Source organism: Lactuca serriola, chromosome 2 (genome assembly GCF_051521515.1).
Source record: "Lactuca serriola cultivar US96UC23 chromosome 2, Lser_US96UC23_V15, whole genome shotgun sequence".
In the NCBI taxonomy this organism is placed as follows: domain Eukaryota; kingdom Viridiplantae; phylum Streptophyta; class Magnoliopsida; order Asterales; family Asteraceae; genus Lactuca; species Lactuca serriola.
In genome coordinates this window covers 202,111,136-202,129,697 of record NC_136409.1, presented here as the reverse complement: position 1 = coordinate 202,129,697, position 18,562 = coordinate 202,111,136, and the positions used below count along the sequence as shown (strand labels likewise).

The 18,562-nt window shown below is 39.5% G+C and overlaps 1 protein-coding gene across 1 annotated transcript; it reads right to left on the bottom strand.

The window, feature by feature from the left end:
* Positions 1-16,855: 16,855 nt before the first annotated feature.
* LOC145088159 (ethylene-responsive transcription factor 1B-like) lies at positions 16,856-17,569 on the bottom strand. The gene has a single exon (XM_079026383.1). It carries the CDS (start codon positions 17,506-17,508, stop codon positions 16,951-16,953), a length of 558 nt encoding a protein of 185 aa, XP_078882509.1. The 5' UTR covers positions 17,509-17,569; the 3' UTR covers positions 16,856-16,950.
* Between the last annotated feature and the right edge of the window lie 993 nt (positions 17,570-18,562).

Sequence of the window (18,562 nt, the reverse complement as noted above, 5' to 3'; positions counted from 1 at the left end):
GAGAAAACCCTAATTCGTTCTTGAGTGATTTTAAGTGATCTTGTGTGCATTTGTGAAGGCTTGAAGAAGGAGAAGAAGAAAGGAGTAAGGAGAAGGATTGTAGAGCAGAGATTCAAGGGAAAACAAGAGTTCTTTGAGGTATTCTTCGGATTTCCTTCCCTTTTATGCTTTAAACCCCCCCCACTCTAGATCTAGTTGATGCTTTTCTCAAGCCTTATGTTGATATGGAAGCCCTTTTATGTCAAGATATCTTTAGATCTGTTCATTTAGGAGTTGTAGAGCCCATATCTATTGCCTTTATGGAGCTATTTTGCATCATAACCCTAGATCTACCCTTTTAAGTGCCTTTTTAGCCTTTATTCCCTTGTTCATGTGTTTGTACACGTAAAGTTGGAAACTTTACATGGTAAATCAGCTTATTGGACTCAGATCTATCATTTGTATGTATTGGATTCGAGCAGAATCGAGTGTAGAATAGTTGCATGGCGGTGACTCGGCGAGTCGGAAGAACGACTCGGCGAGTCGAGTCGCGAGTCCCCGATTTCTTCCTTTTGAGCGGTGTCGAGTGGGACCAGTGAGTAGTGGAGTGGACTCAGCGAGTTTGAGGGTAGACTCAGTCATGGAGGGACTCGGCGAGTTGTTCATACAACTCGGCGAGTCCAAGGCAATCTTCTTAGACTCAAGAACAACTCGTCGAGTTGTTCATATGACTCGGCGAGTCGGATGAAGATTATCTGAGTTCTTGGATCGAGAGGGTACTCGTCGAGTCGATGCCATACTCGACGAGTAGCAGCGAGTAGGGTCGAGGAGTGAGAATAGGGACTCGGCGAGTTGGCGGCCCAACTCGGCGAGTCAGGTCAACTGAGAGTTGACTTTGACCGAGAGTTGACCTTGACCGATAGTTGACTTTGACCAAGGGTAAAAGAGTCATTTTACCCAGTACAGCGTTTAGTATTTGATTGAGTGTGTTTATGGACTTGTAGCCGGGGAGATACCGGAGCAGCAGCAGTTAGCTTCCAGAGCCATACACTTAGCAGCCAGTTCACGAGGTGAGTTTCCTTTCAGTAGGAATGGGTCTACGGCCACAATGCTGGCCCGTTTAGTTATCAATTAGTTCCGGACTTTGGTCTGATGCAGTAGTTAGAGTGCTTGATGTCTTTGTGATACAAGCATGTTTGTGTTATGTGCTCCGGACTCTGTTCCGATGCAGTATGCAGTATATGTGTTTATAATAGTTGTTATGTTTTATGCTATGCCATGATCAGTCAGTTCCGGACTTTGGTCCGATGCAGTCAGTTCCGGACTTCGGTCCGATGCAGTTAGTTCCGGATTTCGGTCCGATGCAGTCAGTTCCGGACTTCGGTCCGATGCAGTTAGTTCCGGACTCTGGTCCGATGCAGGGGACAAGGTCCCAGTCAGTTCCGGACTTCGGTCCGATGCAGCTAGTTCCAGACTTCGGTCTGATGCAGTGGGCAAGGCCCAGTATGTGCTTTATATATGTATTGTATGGTATGTGGGAGTTTGGGGGAGCTCACTAAGCTTCGTGCTTACAGTTTCAGTTTTGGTTTCAGGTACTTCCGCAAGCAGAGGGAAGAGCTCGGGATGATGGCATCGCACACACCATAGCTTCAGCTTTTATCCTGGGAGTTGATTTAGTTTTTTTTTTATTTTGATATGACATAGATATGATACAGTTTTCCGCACAGTGTTTTTATTATGTTGGGATACATCACGTATGGTTTTATGATATGACACTCAGATTATGGTTTTTGGTTATATTGAAAAATGAAATTTTTGGGTCGTATTTTTGGGTTGTTTCAAATGGTCCCTGTGTTTAGGTCGAAATTTCCACTTTGGGCCAAACAGGTTTGGACTAGCACTTATGGTCCAAAAGTTTTCATTTTCTTGCCACTTTGCTCCACTTTACTTTAAATTTTTTTGTAATGACAATTTTACCCTTATATTTTGTTTTTTCAGTTTTTTATTTATTTAAATACATTTATAATTAAAATAAAAATAAAAAATACACACACATCTCTCTCTCTCTCTCTCTCTCTCTCTCTCTCGTAGACATCATTCTCCTGCACCATCACCCACTGAAGAGCACTAAATTGTGAAGATTAACTCCAAATTCTTCCCCACCGACTATCGGTTTATAGATAAGTTGAAAGGGTTAACGGAGAGCAAACTAAAACAAAATCAATAACATAACTGAAAACAATTTCCAAAAAATCAAAGTAGTGGCTCCGATGAAATCTAAGGAATGAAGAAGTAGGAACAAGATCAGGAACCAGATCGGAGTTTGCATTTGTTGGTGGTTAACGATTCGATATCGGAGAAGTGGGAAATCAAACATGTTTTAATCTTCACCACCACTCGAATCAATTTTTATGTTTGACACTCGAACCCTAAAACCATTTTTCGGATCTGATGAACTGACCTTCACCACAATCTAAATTGATTTTTGTATGTGAAAATCGAACCGAAACAAACAACAAGATCCAGATTCCAAACAGAAGGGGAGGGAGGGATGCTGAGAGGAGATGAAATCGACTTTGATGATCTTTTTCCCCAATCCAGAACTAAGTGTGTGTGTCAATTTCCAGATCTTTCTCTGTCATCATCAACTTACAGAAGATCTGAATCCGATTGCTCCAATCACCTCCATTGATGTCGTCCACATCTCCTTCTTTCCTTCTTCAAACTCAACTGCAAGTCACACTTAAGAGGACGAGTAAAGTGACCCTTTATTTTTTTCCTTTTTTGTTCGATCGCAGGCGACAATTCTTTGTTCAATCACAACCCCTCATTCTTCAACCTTCTTCTTTCTTAATATTTTTTGAGTTGCAGTTTGATCAAAAGATAAATGGAAGAACAAGGAAGATGGGGATGATGGGCTCTCGATGGTGATGATTTTTCGTGGTGGTTGAAGATGAATATGATGGTGATTGTGTGAAGGCTCGATTTTTCTGGGCTCAATTGGTATTTTTGGTGGTTTGGCGGGGGTGACCGAAGGATCTGCTTTGATAGAGATGGGAGGGGAGTATCGGACGTTCTTCGTGTTCTTAAATGTGGATATGTGTGCTTGTGTGTGAAATGAGAGAGAGGGAGAGAGAGAGAGAGTGAGATGTGTATTTTTATATTTTTATTTTAATTATAAAAGTATTTAAATAAATAAAAAACTGAAAAAACAAAATCCAGGGCAAAATCGTCATTACAAAAAAGTTTAAAGTAAAGTGGATCAAAGTGGCAAGAAAATGAAAACCTTTGGACCATAAGTGCTAGTCCAAACCTGTTTGGCCCAAAGTGGCAATTTCAACCTAACCACAGGGACCATTCTTGCAATTTTGTCATTTGCCAATCACGGGGACCATTTTTGCAAGTTTGTCTTCTAATTAAGACAAAATTGCAAAATTGGGTCCCTATGGTTGGCAAATTTATGCGATTTTGGTCCGAAACGAAACCTTGGCGCACCAATGGTCCAAAATTGGATATATCTATTGTTTTTGCTCCCTCACATTAACTTCCATCCATTTATGTTCTTAGTTGCAATAAAGACTAGGGTATTTTCGTCTTTCCACCTACAGGGACCTTTTTGCAACCTTATTCAAAATAAAAACAGGAGCTACCTCACTCTTCCATCTTCAACCTTCATGAGCTTCATATTCTTCCTACTCTGTGTTCGCAACTTCTTCAACATCAACAATTCAAATGGTGATGTGTTTTTGTGGTAGGGTTGTGATGGTTCGCACCTCCTGGACATCAGCAACCCTGGTCGGAGGTTTCTTTCTTGTCCTCAACAGGTAGGTGGCAAATGATGATGTGTTTCTTTGGTATTTTACCCTCATTTTGGAAAATCACCCTTATGTTTAGCTTTTTTTCTTACTTGAAGGGTTCCAGATGCAGATTAGGATGGAATGATCCTCCAATGTGTGCAAGATCTATGCTGATAATACCCGTATTATTGAGAAATATCAACAATGCAAACTATTAAGTGGCAAGACTGATGATGTGTTTGTTTGCATGTTGGTTACTATTTGTGGTGGTTTGGGTGTTTTTCATTTAAGATTTTGGAATTAGGGACCCCTGTTGGTGCATGTAATTTTGGGTGTTTTTGGATTATGAAATTGTAACAGGGGAATGTGGTAGTTTTTTGCTATTTGATATTGTAATATCGTTTTAGGTTTATTTTGGACAACTTCAGAAATGTGTACCCTTTTGATGGTTGTAATGACAATGTAATATAGTTATCACCTAATGTTAATGTTTATTTTTTGTTTCATAACAAAGTCATCAAAGTCTTTAAATGTGGTTCCATAAACATGACAATAAAGTGGTTCTAAACCATAAACATCATTCTTTAACAATCACAAAGTTGTTCTAAACCATAAACATGACAACAAAGTAGTTATAAACCATTACATCATTCTTTAACAATCACAAAAGGTTGACATTAGATTCATAGCCAAAGGGCTAAAAGACCAAAATAAAACCTTGACAACAAAGTAGTTCTAAAACATTACATCCAAATGCACAAAAGTGGTACTAAACCAAAAGATAAGTTTTTAAACAAAATACACTAATTCCTGCCTTGACTGCCACCTCCATTCCTTCCTTGACTACTTCATGCATTCCCTCATTGACTACTCTTTGCATTCCCTCCTTGACTGCTTCTTGCATTCCCTCCTTCACCCTTGCAAGTCCTTGAGTTATGACCCCTATTGTTGCGTTTCTTACACTTGACACTGACAAACTTTCTGGTAAGTTTTTTAGGTTCACTTGCACCATGCTTATGCTTCTGATTATCATACTTTTCTTCTGTACTTCTCTTTCTCTTGGTATTTGGTCTCTAAGGTTGAATGTAATGTGGTGGTGGTGGTGTCAATTTCATTGGACGGGTACTTTTTGGCCACATGGCTCTACCCTTTATAGGGTCCATGATGTAAGAGTAAGCTTCCTTCCAAGTTTGAAGCCAATACACTTTGTTGACATAAGTGTAAAGCTCCCCAAATTTGTCTCCACTATCAACCATTTCATGTATTATAGCTATGGCATGTCGACATGGGATCTCATTCAATTCCCACCTTCTGCATGTACATGACATATTTGCATGTCAACCACATGTTGGTCATCCAAGGACCATAAACTTCATACTTTGCGGTCCAATTCCATCTAGCCCTATATTGGACTGAAGCTTCCTTGTTTCTCTCAAGTAACTTTGATGATGATGGAGTGAGTGGACCTGGAGCTTTGGACATCACTTTCATCACATTGCAGATCCTTTTCATAAGGTATTGCTTGATGTACTCAAGACAACTTATGATTGGCTTATTCCTACCATGAATAAGCTTACTGTTGAATACCTCACACAAATTGTTGAGCAATATATATGATCATGCTTTACCTATATCAAACAAGTACATTATATCAAATAAGTCAAATACAATGATCACTAATAAAGAAAAACCTAAGGTAGGGAATATAACCTGAAAAGTGGCTTCTGGCCCAATGGTGAGGGGGGATTCTCTTCAACCATTCAAAAGCATCCTTATCAAACTTGCTAAGTTCATTCATGCAGTGTTCAAATTCTGGTACCGTGGTTGTTGTTGTACACTGCCATAAGTGATCTTTATACTCTTTTGTTTTCCATTTTTCCTCATGTTCTCATAAATATGCCTTAGACAGAAATGATGCTCAACTTGTGGGTATAGTTGTGCAATAACAGGTAAGAGTCCTTGTAAAAATATTATCCCACATAATTCGTCCAATATTCATATACAAATGAACTATTAGTTATACAAAAAGAAGAAAATAATACCTTTTGTTTATCACTCATGAAAGTAAAGCTAGAATTTGAATACAACTCCAAGTCATCTCCTAAGAATTCTAGAAACCATTTCCAGCAACTCAAATTTTTAGTCTCAACAATGGCATATGTCAGTGGGTATATGCTATTTTTGAATCCAATCCAACTGCAGTGAGCACTTCTCCCGAAAACGGTCCTTTCATAAAAGCACCATCTAGTCTGAGAATATCTCTTAACCCTTCTTTAAACCCTTTCTTTAATTCCCCTAAGCAAACATACACCCTCTTAAACTGCCTTGTTTCTCTAGCAATGTTAGACTCATTAACAACCTCAAGCTTCACAATTGTATCCATATTAGTTGCTTGTAGTTCCATAAGATAATCTCTTAACACCTCGTATTGCTTTGTGTAGTCACCAGTCACTTGCTTTGTAGTTGTTGTTTTTTCCCTCTGTACTTTGTGTATGGACACACCAACGTGAAGCCTCTTCTGAACTTGGTCTTGAATGCTTCGAAGAGGTACTGTAGGGTTAGACTCGACCATGTCTAAGATTTACGTGGGTATATACTTCACAGTGCAAGCCCTAAGTTTTCTAGTTTGAACACATGTATGTTTGTCCAGTAAAGTTTTCACATACCTATGATCACTATCTTTTGACCTTGAAGTATGCATTGACCAAGAGCAATTGACTTTATTACCCTTACCTACCCCACTTTCATTTACATTAGGTACATTACCTTTACACACAACCCTAAGCCTTATTTTTTCATTTTTCTTGAAGCCGATATTCCTTCTAGTTTCACTGGAAAGTTTGTTGACTTTGTCCTTAATTTCCTTTTTATTTTTATACTTTTGACCCACTTGAAAAGTAACTGCATTAACTTCACCAAGAGAGCACTTCTTCACGTTCACCAACTGTTTTAATATTGATTTCCTACTATCATCATCAGTATCTTCACCTAATGAGTCCTATTCATCATTATCAATTACTTCAACATCTTCAACATCTTGAATATCTTCAATATCTTCAATATCAACCTCTTCATTAATACCCTCAATACCCTTCCTCGGTCAACATACTCAACATCATTATCAACATTCACATAGAAATCACTCACGTCCACCTCAACATCACTTACATAATTTTCTTCATCTTCAATAAAGTCATTATCTTCCTCACTCCCTTCACTACCCCTCCACTACCCCCCTTCACCACCCCCTTCACCAAGTCCTTCAAAAACTCCCTCACTTTCAAATTGAACTTCACCAAGTCCTGCACCAACTCCCATACTCTGATCATTACGTTCATTAGAAGTATATTGCTTAAAGAAAGGATTAAAGTCTTCAAATTGAAATGACTGGTCATAAAAGGTATCACACACTTCTATATTTACTTCTTGATCACCAAGAGTTGCACCTTGATCATGAACTTCTGCACCTTGATCATGAACTTCTGTGCCTTGATCATAAACTTCTGTATCTTGATCATGAACAACTGTATCTTGATCACCAATAGTTGCAACTTTATTACCAATTTCAACATGTGCATCTTGATCACCAATAGTTGCAATGTGTTCCAAGTTGAAACACAATTTCTTACTCCATGATTGACTCCCTTCAACTAACTACAATATCCTATTCTTATTGTATATTGGTGTCTCATGCCTTACCAAACACAATTCAAGATTTAGGACCTCTTCCTGGTTTTGGTTTACTAGATGCAAATCAACCATTGCTGAATTTGATTTTGGTAAGGGTACATCATCTGCTATTTCCTCAATTATGACCCTAGGTTTAACTGTTGGAGACATAAAGTATGTAAGTAACTTAGTTTCATTATATTCAGTGTATATCTTGATGATCTTATGATGTTCAATGTACTGTGCAAGACTAAGTACATCAACATCATTCCCTAAAGCTCTAAGACCAAAATGTAAATCTCCATTTGGCAGTTGATAGTGGTAGTAAATGACTGGTGGTACCTCATGCGATGGAATGTTGGTTGAGGATTTAGAGACGATGTGTGTGTGATAGTCCAATATTTCCATATAAAGAGTCGAACTAATTCGGGACAGTCGAAATGTCCGGTGGCGTGTCAGTATGAGATTCTTGGTGATTGGAGATAGTCATATTGGGGAGTTTCCGGAGTCTCCATCTGAGCTTCAGAATACTTGGAGTGGATTGGACTTTATCCAGAAGGTCATCGGGTGTTGGATGTTACGCTCCAAGATTCAGGTATGGTGTAGCTGGGGAGCCAGTTTGTAGCGTCGTCTATTTGGTATGCCAACTGGTGATGGTTCGAACCCTATGTAGGGGAGAACCGGGTAATCAGTGGACGATTGTAAATCTGTGTAAGTTGCGACTTTAAAAGATTAGGATGTAAGGGATCTGCGGCTCGGGTATATGAGACTTGGGTTTGGAGATATTCAAGGCATGGTGCAGAGCGAGATGATGCATGTTATATGTGCTCAGGAAAGAATGAATGTCTTCGCGGCAGGTAGCCGTTGGTCAGGAATCTTATCGTGGTCAGTGTTTCCTTCGGGTTCGCCAATGCTCGAGATTCGAGGAGGTTGGGTCGTTACTCGTTAAGGCCAAGCTTCGATGGCAAAGAGATTTGATAGCTTGACGTATAGATTGCTATCTATACTCCAAGAGGGGCAACAGTTGATTTGTCAATCAACTTCAGAGTCGGTATGAGTAGTATTGCATGGGTTTTGATCAATAAAGGATGGGGTTTTGGATTGTCGTCAACGCATTCTCAGTCATTGACGATTCCTCCGTGCTTCTAATTATGAGTCAGAGTACTTCAAGGTTTTAAGTTGTGTAAGTGGAAGGTCGTGGTCGTGGCAAGTTATCATGAAATTCTATGATGGTGTATCGAGGTATCCGAGTATGATGCCCTAAATTGTTGGATTATTATGAGACTTGGGTTTGTCATACGACAAGTGGAGCATCAAGCGATTATATTTCCAGTAGTGAAACCATCAGTTAATTGTTGTCAGGAGTAGTGAAGCTTAATCTGGGTGGGTGTGCGCACCTATCTATGATGGGTCGCGGCGCATGAGTTTAGTAAACTTAGTATGGTGATGGCTTGATGATGATATTGTGTGGTGATACGAGAATGGATGGAACCAGGTGGGAGTAATCACTTAGGACTATCAGGGAAAACCATGCGGTGAGCCCATGACGAGTGAGAGAAGTGTTGTAAGACTGTGAGGAGCCGTAGTACTCATTAGTCAGTGAGAGAAGTGTTGTAAGACTGTAGAGAGCTGTAGCACTCATTAGTTAGTGAGGGATGTCTTGTAAGGATGCGGGGAGTCGTAACATTCATTAGTCAATGAGAGAGTGATGTAAGACTGCGGGGAGCCGTAACACTCATTAGTCAGTATGAGAGTGTTGTAAGACTGCAGGGACCCGTAGCATTCACTAGTCAGAGTGTGACGCATAGGGATTATTAGGCTTGGGAAGCCTTGTCAATTGAGTCTTTGGGAACCTGGTGGTCGGACCACGGGCGAGACTGGGGTCTCAGTGATGGTCGAGAATCGATATGTATTGAGTTAGGGAGGGGTTGTCGTAAATCGGAAGGATTGAGGTGTAATGCATGCGTAGATTCGTGGATCACGGGTCATGATTTGACTATCAGATTGGATATTAGTGGTCCCAATTTTTCTACCGTACCAGACTCTTGTGTTTGAGTTTGGCTCTATCTGTGTAAATGTGTAACGTCCCAAAATTCAAGACTAAAAATCTCTTTTAATAAAATATTAATTAATGTAAAATCATCATTTCAAAACATAAACAGAGTATTAGTTTTCAAAACACATGTTCATTATCAGAGTAAAACGTTCCCTGGCTGACTAATCTATGGTGTGTGCCATGCGATCATCCCGAGCTCCATCATCCGCTACCGGAAGTACCTGAAACCAAAACTGAAAACCATAAGCACGAAGCTTAGTGAGTCCCCCAGATACCACATACCATGCAAACCATTCATAGCCAAGAACCATACATAACCGGCTTATCCATAATCAAGTAAGGTGCTATGTGCCAAACATAGTCTTGCCATTATGCCACGGGCCGCGCGTGGTCTTCCTGGTCAAGCCTGGGCCGCTCCCTGGGTCTTACAGACAAGTGCCAAGGGCCACCCCTGGTCTTACAGACATGTGCCAAGGGCCACCCCCTGGTCTTTTATGCAAGTATCACAAAGACAACCGTACATACTACTCTACTTAGCTAAACAACATACAGTGTGCCAGAAGCCACCTCCTGGTCTTTCATATATAATGACATACAATGCGCCAGGAGCCACCTCCTGGTCTTTCATACATATTGCCTAGGGCTAACCCCCCGGTCTTCCTATCATCCATAATAACATACTGTGTGCCAGGAGCCACCTCCTGGTCTTTTATGCATATTACCTAGGGCTAACCCCCGGGTCTTCCCATCATCCATAATAACATACAGTGTGCCAGGAGCCACCCCCTGGTCTTTCATGCATATTCTAAATAGGCCGGCATTGGTGCCTTAGACCCATACAAACAGTGAGGAGACTCACCTCGCACTGCTGAACTCTGCTGATAATCCTCTGGCTGCTGACCGACAGCTCTCTGAACTCCTGCTCCACTAGCTCCCCGAGCTACCAATATCAATGCAACACTTATTCTAACTATCCCCCCAAAGTCAACTAAGTCAACTCTGGTCAAGGTCAAAGTCCTGGTCAAAGTCAACCTTCCAGGTCAACCATACTCGCCGAGTCACCCTATTGATTCGCCGAGTTCATATGTTCAGAGTCCTTCTCTTAGCGACTCGACTCGCCGAGTCTACCGATTACCGAGTCCTGACCTGTCCAACTCACCGAGTCTCCATTCGACTCACTATTTCGAGTCTCAACTCGAAGGGTTTGGGGTTTCGTGACCTGACTCGCCGAGTCCAAGAACAGACTCGCCGAGTTGTTCTTCCAACTCGCTGAGTTCAAGCCCAACTTCATCCGACTCGACGAGTTGTTCATCCCACTCGTTGAGTTCCTCCTCATCTTCAAGCTACTCGCCGAGTCCACTCAAAGGACTCGCCGAGTCCATCCGGTCCTTCATACATGCAGAGGACTTTTGAGTCATGCAGGGACTAAAATCTGTAGATCTACCCTTCCCAAGCCTATTCCTCACGTAAAGTTGCAACCTTTACGTGTAGAGATGGAGATCTAGGCAAAATACACCATAAACTAGGGTTTAAGGCCAAGGGGCTTCAAAATTGACTCAAGGCCTGATACTTTATGCTTCTCCAGTCCATAACACACTTGGATCTGAAGTAGCAACTCCAGATCCGGCTTCTAACTCAAATGGGTGACAAACCATGGCTTAAAAGTCCCAAATCTCACCACCATGGAAGATCTAAAGGAGAGAAACGACTTATTACCTTCAATATCTCAGAAAGGCTCCACAAACTCCAGATCTGAAGCCAATCCTTGAAGCTTCACCGATTCCCCTCTTTCTTCTTCCTTTAATTCACCCAAAAATGGCTTGGAAGCTTGAATGCACAACAATGGAGGCTTAGGGTTCGCTTTCTGAATGAGGGAGGCTCTCAGGAACCCTAATGGAGAGAATAAGGAGCTTAAATAGCGCCCAAAGTCCCGGATTTAGGGTTTTCCTCGCACAGACCAGACTCGCCGAGTCCACTTGGCCGACTTACCGAGTTGGTCACTTACTCCTCGACTCGGATCCCGCTCGGACTCGCCGAGTTTCTCCTTGGACTCGCCGAGTCGCCCCTAAAAATTAGGGTTTTCTTTCCTTTCTTGGCCTTCAAAACTTTGGGTGTTACAAAATGATAGGTAGGTTGGGATTTCGGATAGTCAGATGGATTTCATTTTGAGTAGTTATGGTTTCCACTTGATGTTTTAGAGCTGAATGGGTTGGTTAGTTGGTCTTGGGAAAGAGCACAACACGCATGGAATTACTAAGTGGTAGACGATAGAGGACGGAGGTGATGTGTGACTACATATCGGTTGTAATATTCGCTCGGGGTAAAGCAAACTTAGTAACTGTGTGTGCAATGTGATTGGTTGAGATAACTCTGTTGGATGGAACGGTTGGGGAGCTGTATAACCGAATGTGCTAGAGATAGCCTTTGGCGGTTTAACTTTTGGGTCGGGAGTTGACCTTTATATTCAATTATGGAATAAACATTGGAAGGTAGCTAGGGCTTATGTTTGCGAATATCAATGGATATTTCTGGTCAGACATGATCATTCAGTTCGGGGTCGGAGCTGAATCGTCATGGGATTGGTAGTAGAATGGTTTTGTCTGACGGGAGGTCAGACCTAGTGTAGAGTTTCGATTTTCATGCGGATCGGCAGGTCATTCTTTTAGTGCCTAAGGGCAGAGTATTGAGGTTCATTCTTCTTTGGGTTGGAGGTTTCTGTTGGATTCGGTTGTCTTGGGGAGGTCATGTAACGTTCTGATTTTTCTGTTGCGCTTCTCAGGTTGTTTGGGATGATCTTAGTGTTAGCAAGGAGAGATTTCGAGGGCGAAATCTAATTTAAGTGGGGGAGAGTTGTAACATCCTGTTTTCAAGACGTTTTCATTTCGAAATGGTGATCAAGGTTTGGGTATTAGCAGGGTTAGAATCCTTGAAGAAGTCATTTATTGGGTTAATTTAGAGGTGGATGCTATATTGGATGTTTTGGGTATTTGGTTGTGACTTGGAGAAAAAAAAGGTATTTCAATAATTTGTGAATCGGGCTTTTTGGGAAATTGATTTCAGATTTGGGATATCTGATGGCAAGTATGAATTGATAATAGTGTTAAGCGTCTCGATGCCTTTTCTGTGGATGTACGGATGGTCGAGATCGGAGTTGTATCGAGTGAGTTATGACATTCGGAAGAGTTATGGTTTGGGAGAAAACCTTAGTACGCGGGGCATACAGAGTGATACGCAGGGCGTACCAAGGAGAAAAGGTCTATGCGAGGCGTATCTGGGAAGAACGCGCAACGTAAGTGCGAGGTTTGGGTCGGGGTGCGCGGCCTCGTACGCGGGGCGTACAAGAAGGTACGTGTACAAGGATCAGAATGAAAAACCTTAATTTTAGGGATGAAGACTATATAAAGAACATAATGCCTTACAGATCACCCTCCCTGTCACCCTTGGACAACGTTCACGAAACCCTAATCCTTCTTGTGTGTTCTTGCAGCTTAGAAGACCATTAGAAGTGTGTTTTGGTGATTTTAAAGAAGGTGCTCACTCTTGAAGATTCATTGAAGAAGCTAGAGCTTTTAGATCTAGAACCTCATTAGCCTTTGGCTCACATTTGTGGTATAAAGTCTCAAACTTGGTGGTTATTTTCTTAGATCTCTTTTGGGTTGAGTTTATGGACTCTATTGGTCCCATTGATGAATTCCCTTGAGTCCATGTCGTTTTTGGTGCTTAGAGTTGCCCCTCTTAGTGTTATTTGGGACCTAGAATCATTAATTTGTCATCTTGGAAGTCTTAATGGGTTCATGCAAGAGTTAAGACCATTTTCATGGAAGTAGAATGCCGTTTTTGGAGTTTGGGCTTATTTGGGGCATGCAAAGTCACCAAGCCAGTGACTTTATGGGTTTAAATATTATTTGGGACTCGTATTTGTAATTTGGACTTATGGGTTAAAGCATTAAGTGCTTAATGTAAAAGTGGGTTTTCAGAGGGAAGTACGTTGGGCGTACAAGCCAGTACGTTGGGCGTACAAGCCATTAAGTGAGTACGCGCAACGTACCACTAAGTACGCCCTGCATACTCTTTCTGAGTGGGTTTGCATATTTGGGCTTCGGTTTAGGATGTCTTTTTGGGGCCAATTGCTGGTAATTGGTTGAGCCATCTGAGAAAGGGTGTTTTAGATTAGAGTTAAGTCGTGGGCTTTAGGGTAAGGCCCAAGTAAGGGTTTAGGCCCAATTTGGAAAATTGGGCCATTAATGGACCTTTGTGGACCTTTTTGGTCTTGGGCCTTGGTGGGCCCAATAAGTTGGGTCAGTAGTGGGCCTGTTTAGTTGGGCCATCTATGGGGCATAGTGTTGGGGTGTAGCCTTGTATAGTCTTTGATTATAGTTTTGGGTTGTTTTGACCCAGTTCAGGAGTCAGTGCGCAATAGCAACGACAGTGTAGGGTTTCTCGTGTAGTAGTTGAGGTGAGTTTTCTCGCTATACTTACATGAGTGGTAATTACTGTGCGACCGGAGGGTCTTATCTGTGTTATTGACCGAAGGGTCTTATGTGCTTATACTGAGATATGTGATATTATGCATTATGTCTTTGTGATTTTTGTTGTATATTATTCTGTGTATTTATTGAGATAGGACCAGGGGGTCCAAACCGAGTAGAGAGACTGGAGGGTCTTCACTGAGATATAGGACTGGAGGGTCCAACTTGAGTCGTGAGACCGGAGGGTCTTCACTGAGACACATGACCAGAGGGTCCTTTTCGAGATATAGCCATGAGAGGCTAATTATTTGTGTGTGGTATTTTGGGGAACTCACTATTGCTTTGTTCCCGAGTTTTCTTTGTAAATTAATTAAAAGAAAAGGAAGGAAAATTTTGACAGAAAGAAAGGGAGGTGAAGGAAAATATTCATTATTCCGTGTTCCCAAGTTCGAAGAAAATGAAAGGAAAATTTTAAGTTTTTGTGTTCCCGAATTAGGAGGAAAAAGAAAATAAAACTTAAAATTTACCTTCCCCTCACTTTCTTCCCAAATCCGCCCAATTTGGGAGGAAAATTTGGAAGGAAAATATGGCTCCAAAATCCTTTCCCTCCCTTTACTTTCCTTCCGTTAATGAAACTCGGGAACACGATTTCCTTCAACACCCCTCACTTTCCCTCCGTATTTTCCCATTTATCTCCTTAAGTAGAACTTGGAAACAAGGCGTAAGCTTCGTGCTTACCGTGTTGAGTTAAATGTGTTTCAAGTACTCTTGTAGATTCCGGGATGGCGAAGACACGATTGTACACATCCTTCGACTTATGGAGATTTGAGAATATCGGGATGCTCTGATATTGCTTAATAATAACTTATAATTTCTGTGATGACTGGAATTTATGAGTAATATTTTGAGAATTAGAAATGAAAATTTTTTCTTGAATTTTGAGGCGTTACAATTTGGTATAAGAGCCTTGGTTTGAGGGATCCAGATGTACCCTCGGGTATGTCTGGACTCAGACTGAGGATTTGAGAAATTTTTCAAAAAAAAAAAGAAATGATTTTCTAAATGAGCAAACAGATTTCAAGAGGAAACAAGGTGAACCGGAGTGTAAAATCAGCCAGAGCCCCGAGCAGTGATTTCCCAAAATTCCCTTACTTGATTATGTGTTGTTATTGTGAGTTTATAGAACGGCATGCTAGTTTAGTGCTAGAGATTTGCTCAGAATTTTGTGTTATGAGTTGATAGAACTGCATGTTGTTATTATGAGTTGATACAATAACCAAGCTTTAGCATCACCTCGTCCAACTCATCCACAAAGAACTCATCCATGTCTACTAGGTCCACGTGGTCTAATTTTCCTTCAATGTAGCTTATCCATGGGAATTTTGTGAACCTCCCTCCGTGATGGAGCTCAATAGTGATCATCGTGGGATATCCTTATGTAAAAAATCATGAGCCAAACCAAAAAAACATTACTTTATACTGATTGTAAAAGCTTTTTATTGTTTCGAAGAAATATATAAGAAACAAAATACGTCACCGTAAATCTGGATTGCATCAAAACACTGATTTCTTGGTTGATTTCCCATATGTAGAGCATACTTGTGCAATTGAACTTATGATTGAAGTTGATGATCAAATGCAAGAGTTTGAACGATTAAGGTTTTTTGATCAAGAAAATGAGTTTAGTGGGTAAAGAGTGAATGGTCATTAACTCTAACTGTGTATATCCTTTAATATGACAGTAATCGATGACATAGAGGTAGTAAGACGAAAATAACCTCGTCTATATTGCAGGTAATCGGACATATGGATGGAAGTTAGTGTGAGGGACCAAAAACAATAGAAATATCAAATTTTGGAGCAGTGATACACCAAGGTTTTGTTTTGATCCAAAATCGCATAAATTTGCCAATCATAGGGATCATTTTTGCAATTTTGTCGCTGGTTAATTATAAAACCATGTTTTCTTTATAAACATGATGCCGGCTATGTGTCCACCAAAAAGCGCCACTTTCCGTTCCCTATGATCGTATATCTGATTGCACCTCTTGAGGTCTTGCCGGTCTCTGTTTCGTGTTCATTCCTCAAAGGTACAATTTACTATCACCGTCTCGTTTTCTTTATTTCTTTTTGTTAAACGTCTTTGATTGATTGATGACTAGAAAAGTGATTTACAAATTACAAAACCATGTTTCTTTTTATATTTTTATCCCTCCATATGTTTAGTAGCCTACTTGATTTTTTTCTCTGTTTTTTTAAGGCAACTAGTAAACATGCCCTTGTATCGCAACGGGGAGTTTCTGTTTATGGTAATGTAATGAGAAGAAGGCAGGCACTTGGCCGTTGGCTCTATAAGTTAATTCATAATTTTATTTATTCTATTTTTTTTATATGAAATTTTTAGTTAGTTAAATCTAATAATTATATTATAGCTTTTATAATTTACTTATTTCATGAATCCGTTTTAATAAATTGAATTGTTTACTTGATAAACCACATTTTTCCTTCTGTAGACATTTTATTAATAAATTAAAAATATACAACGTCAACAACAAATATTATTGTAGAAAACATTATACTACAATGTAACTTATTTCTCACAGTTTAAATCATACATTTTATTATTTTTGCATCGCACAATGTATATTTCTTTTTATGTTTTCTGCGAAAAACTAGTATAAACTACTGCATGTCTTAGTTTTTTCCTTTTTTATTAAACTGTCGTTTTAATTTATATGTTGTATTAAAATAGAGTTGAAATTTAGAGAGGATATTATAAAATCGTAATTAATTTACACATTAAATTTCGTGATACGATTCCCCTGGACTCTCGTCCATCACTTTCATCTTTACATAATATCAAAAAGTCGATTGGCAAAAAAAAAAAAAAAAAAAAAAAAAAGACTAGCCTACAGACACTCACTCACACTGAGCTTAAGCTTGAACTTCCAATCTTTAATTGTATCTATCGTCCTTTGTTTTACCAAGAACCAGAGCTTTCTGACAAACTCAAAATCTCCTCCAAGTAATCAGCACCCAGGTCCTCAAACACCACCACATTCTTACGATCTTCATCTAACTTCATCTCTTTCCTCTTCTTCTCTCTGATTATAGCTTTCCTTCTGATGGAGTGACTCCTTTTCAATGCCAACACAGGAGATCCCCCTTCCTCAAACCTATAATCCATTGCTCTAAGCGACTCGTAAACCGTCTCTACAGGAAAGTTAAGAACTGCCATTGAACCCCTAGCGGCAAATGCTGCTTGATCATATGCTAAAGCAGCCTCCTCAGCTGTATCAAACGTCCCCAACCAAACCCTAGCCCCATTCCTTGTGGAATCTCTTATTTCTGCTGCATATTTGCCCCATCTCCGCGCACGTACCCCTCTGTAGCTAATCTTGTCAGCTGCAGAAGATGTTGTCTGGTGATCATAAGACGACTCTGCCAGCATTCCAAAGAGAACCATCTCCTGGGAATCGTTTTCATTAAAGGGAAGGTATTCGTTTGAAGTATGATCAGAAAAGAATGAAGAGTCCATGAAACTTGGATTTTCTGTTATTACTGAATGAGAATCTTTGAAGAGATACGATGTTTTTCGGTTGATAAGTTAGTGTTTGGTGGAATTTCAAGAGAGGGGGTTTATATAGGCTGACAGAAGTACTGCTTCTTTCTATACGAAGAGAACAGTGCAAATGTTGAAAATGGAAGTTTTTAGTGGGACTTTCAAAGGAGTGGATGCACGAATGGGTCAAAAAAGTAGAAAAAGTAGATTTGGTGGCTCTGGTCAGAGGCCAATACCATGACATCAGTGCTGATGGTTTCAACTTATGATTTTTAAATGTCTCAAGACTAGTTTTGTAAAGTTTTATATTATCCATATGTTTTTCTTATTTTTTTATATTTTGATTTTATTGTTAAAAAAGTTATTTTTGATTATTTTTTGCTAGTAAACCACTGTATTGGTATTAATTGCACTTTGACTTAATTTTCAAGACATCCAAAACAATAACAGATTTCGAAAGTTAAATCGTAAACAAAATATCAAAAATGATTTTTTTTGTCAATAGACCAAAATATAAGTAATTTTTTTTTCAATGCATAATAATTTTAACATAAAGTATTATCTATTTTAAGATTAAATTATAGTCTATTTTTGTTGAAACAACCATTACAATTTGTTTGATTTTTAATATATGATAATAAATAAATGCATTTTTTTTAATTATACTTCTATTTACTAAAATATAAAAACCAATTAAAATATAAAAATATATTTGTTATGAAATATATCATCAGTTTTTGATGATGAAACTAAATAAAAATTTGATAGGAAATAAATCTACATACAAAGTACTTGGTTGAAAAATCTTCATGTGATTTCATATTTATCAAAAATATGATTAAAATAAAGTTGATCTGCAAATAATTTTTTTTTTTGCCAATTGCATAAATAGGTTTTTAAGCAATTATGAAACCACCATTGACATGGATAACCATTATGAAATCTAAGAGAGAAAGAAGATCGTATAATCTTTGTTGTTCGGATTTTTAAAATTGTAGGCATATTGATATCAACATGGTATATTGGAATA

What these genes read in the sequence shown, in the direction of transcription:
- LOC145088159 (XM_079026383.1), bottom strand. Translation starts at nt 17,508, where the DNA reads ATGGACTCTTCATTCTTTTCTGATCATACTTCAAACGAATACCTTCCC.